Source organism: Lactuca sativa, chromosome 9 (assembly GCF_002870075.4).
Source record: "Lactuca sativa cultivar Salinas chromosome 9, Lsat_Salinas_v11, whole genome shotgun sequence".
Taxonomy (NCBI): Eukaryota; Viridiplantae; Streptophyta; class Magnoliopsida; order Asterales; family Asteraceae; genus Lactuca; species Lactuca sativa.
The window spans coordinates 161,386,083-161,388,847 of NC_056631.2; the positions used below are offsets into that span (position 1 = coordinate 161,386,083).

Sequence of the window (2,765 nt, forward strand, 5' to 3'; positions counted from 1 at the left end):
ACTTGAACAACTAACAACGATCCAACCGATGAGTAGGCACGCCAAACATGTACTAACCTATAATACTATAATGAATCATTAACTATTAAATATAGTAACTAATACCTAGATCCTTCATTGATCCCATTTAATACTAAAAGGACTACCAGTCAAGACAATCAGGAGGCATGACCATTTCAGCATATGTTAATCTCATACTTGGCATGCATCATAATAATAACTAAGAATATATCCAACTACAGTTAAGAGTAAGCGTAACCTACTTGAATAACTTGGAAAACGTCGAGCATAACTTCAAAGCTTAATCTTTCTTCTCTTATCAGGACCCTTCCAAAATTTCTAGCGCTTTGCTAATTATACTCGAGAACGAGAAATCAAATTACAAGGGACTGAGATCTCAAGAGGGAGAAAGAGATATTTGAGACGCTACAAGGAATGGAAGAGGCTTGAACCTCTATTTATAGGTTGATTTCCTGGTGAATGTGTTGTGCCCAGACAAGGGATGCGTCGCACCCCTGACAACCTTCAATGAGTCGGTGGTTGGTAGTTGGGGTGGTTGACTAGTGGCATTTAATGTCCTCTGGTGCTGGTTTGGAAGTTGTTATTTTCTCGTTATCTTTGGATAATTGTAACTTTCCCATATTTTCACTTTTATTTTTATAAACAAACTTTTCTATTTTATTATCTTTAAAAATGAATATGGGGTGTTACATTGATTTAGCACACTTTTTCTTTCATCCACCGTATACTTGTTCTCTCTTTGCCAACATCAATTCAATATAGTATTCGTTTGTTGTTTCTGTTATAAAACGTTCATTCTCTGTTGTCCTAACATCAAGTTCAAATTATGAACTTCTGATTTCATATCCATAATGCATGTAAGAAACTAATGACCAAGATCAGAGGCAGACAACGTTCCCGTCTTGTCAAAATCTAGTGTTTCAAACTCATCCATGATAGGTGTGATGTCATCCTCACTGATCTTCCCCATTTCTTTTAGCTTATAGATAACGAACTCAGCTGCTCTGTATAAATTTTAAAATAGAAACACCATGTCAGAATCTTATCATCTTCAGAATGCAAGTTAATAAATTCTAGTTATCTATATATACTTACACAACGATGCCATTACAGTCAAAGTCAGCTGCCTCAAGGTCAGAACCCGTTGTTTTTCTTTTAAGAACGCATTTGACCAACGATCGTTGCCTTCTTTCAGTATGTAACAGAGCAAAAGTAAAGAGCAACTGAGCTACATAGAGAGTACCTAACAAGATCCAAAAAAGAGCAAAAACACGTCCACCTGTTGTCGAGAAGCATTTATCTATGTAACCGAGTCCAGTAAGCGTCGCAATAACACAATACAACGCATGAATGAAGTCCAATTCCTCAACATAAATAAAGATTCCTGTCCCTGCTGCCATAAGTACCAGAAGAAACACCACCAAGATTATACACTTGTTTCTCACTTTCTTAGTTTTGATCTTTTTAAGGATTTCTGCTTCACCAATGGTTTCATTCATATGCAACGCTTTCACAAGTAATCGTTCTTGTTTTTCCACTAAAAGATCTGCTGCTTTACTTAAAACCAATCCAACAATCAAGGTGCCGGAGACGACAAAAAGACAGGCGAGAAGTATTGTGAGAGTGCTAGCGGGAACAAGGTCTCCATACCCGACTGTTGTCATTGTTACAATGGTGAAATAAAGTGCATCGAGTATGCTGTTTGTTTTCTTTCCTGAAATCTGGTGTCTGACTAGATGAAAGCAAACCATACCTGCAACTAGATATGCAAAGAAGATGATAGCAATCTTCCAGTAATTCGGGTAAAAATGGTCAAACACGGAATTGCGGCGTGGCAGAGGTGCGGAGGTGGTTTTGAAATCCGAGACAAAAGAGTTGGCAAGCGGGGCACTTTTGATTCGTCGGAATCTTCTCCTTCCGAGGGAGGCTATCTGATCGTTTACATGTGGGGGACTCTTTGATTCTTTTGGTGCAGCTTTTGTTTCACCATCAGATGTCATTGCTAGAAACTTGTGTACTGCTTTAAGAGACGATTCAAAATGTCAACTTTGTAAGCAAGAAATTGTTATAGAGAACTCCAGATCTTTTAAACTTTAAATACATTCATTGTTCGACTTACATGAACCGGAGCTAGCAGGAGAGGTGATGCCGGATTTTGGGATAATTTTCCGGTGGTAGCAATGTTAACTTGCCTCTCTGGCTCCGGCGGATGTAATGTATGGCTGGTAAGTTGATAAAAGAAATGTAAAGTTTAAGGAGGCTGACCGGATTCTGTAAAGAAACAGGACGAATCCGGCGAGGGTATATATGGCCGATAAGTCAGTAAGTTCTCAGATGATCGGATTCTTTGAAGATGAGGGAAGCTAGCATTTCCTTTATACTTGCCTTTTTGTCTGCTCAATCGCATATTTTAAGTCTCAACCACACTTTCTTTATCACAGGAGCATGAAAGACCTTTCATTGGATTGCACATCTTTAAAATAGAATATCTTGAGCAAATCATTAAATTATAATTTATAAATCTAGTTGCAAGAAGGAAAACAATGTGACCTTTAGTTGTACTCAGTGATGGACCCATGGTTTTTTACAGAAGTCAAAATATTTTTACAATTCTTTTGTCACATACAATAAAATATCCTTCTTTTTTGCGCTAAACTACAAAAATTAAAAAAAGAAGATTAGAGCACGCTGTATAACATCTTGGATACGATTCCCGAGCCAATAAGATTAAGCTCGGGTTTTCA

At 37.6% G+C, this 2,765-nt stretch overlaps 1 protein-coding gene across 3 annotated transcripts; it reads right to left on the bottom strand.

The window, feature by feature from the left end:
- Positions 1–759: 759 nt before the first annotated feature.
- LOC111888134 (two-pore potassium channel 1) lies at positions 760–2,492 on the bottom strand. Of its 3 annotated transcripts, none has more exons than XM_023884265.3 (3): positions 2,141–2,492; positions 1,117–2,041; positions 760–1,025 (listed from the first exon to the last, which is right to left on the bottom strand). In XM_023884265.3, the coding sequence occupies exons 2-3, from the start codon at positions 2,019–2,021 to the stop codon at positions 887–889; spliced, it is 1,044 nt and encodes a 347-aa protein (XP_023740033.1). In that variant the 5' UTR covers positions 2,022–2,041; positions 2,141–2,492; the 3' UTR covers positions 760–886. The 3 variants fall into 3 exon arrangements, with proteins under 3 accessions (XP_023740033.1, XP_023740032.1, XP_042754148.1); XM_023884264.3 differs by having other exon boundaries at positions 1,117–2,038; positions 2,141–2,491; XM_042898214.2 differs by having other exon boundaries at positions 844–1,020; positions 1,117–2,038.
- Positions 2,493–2,765: the final 273 nt, after the last annotated feature.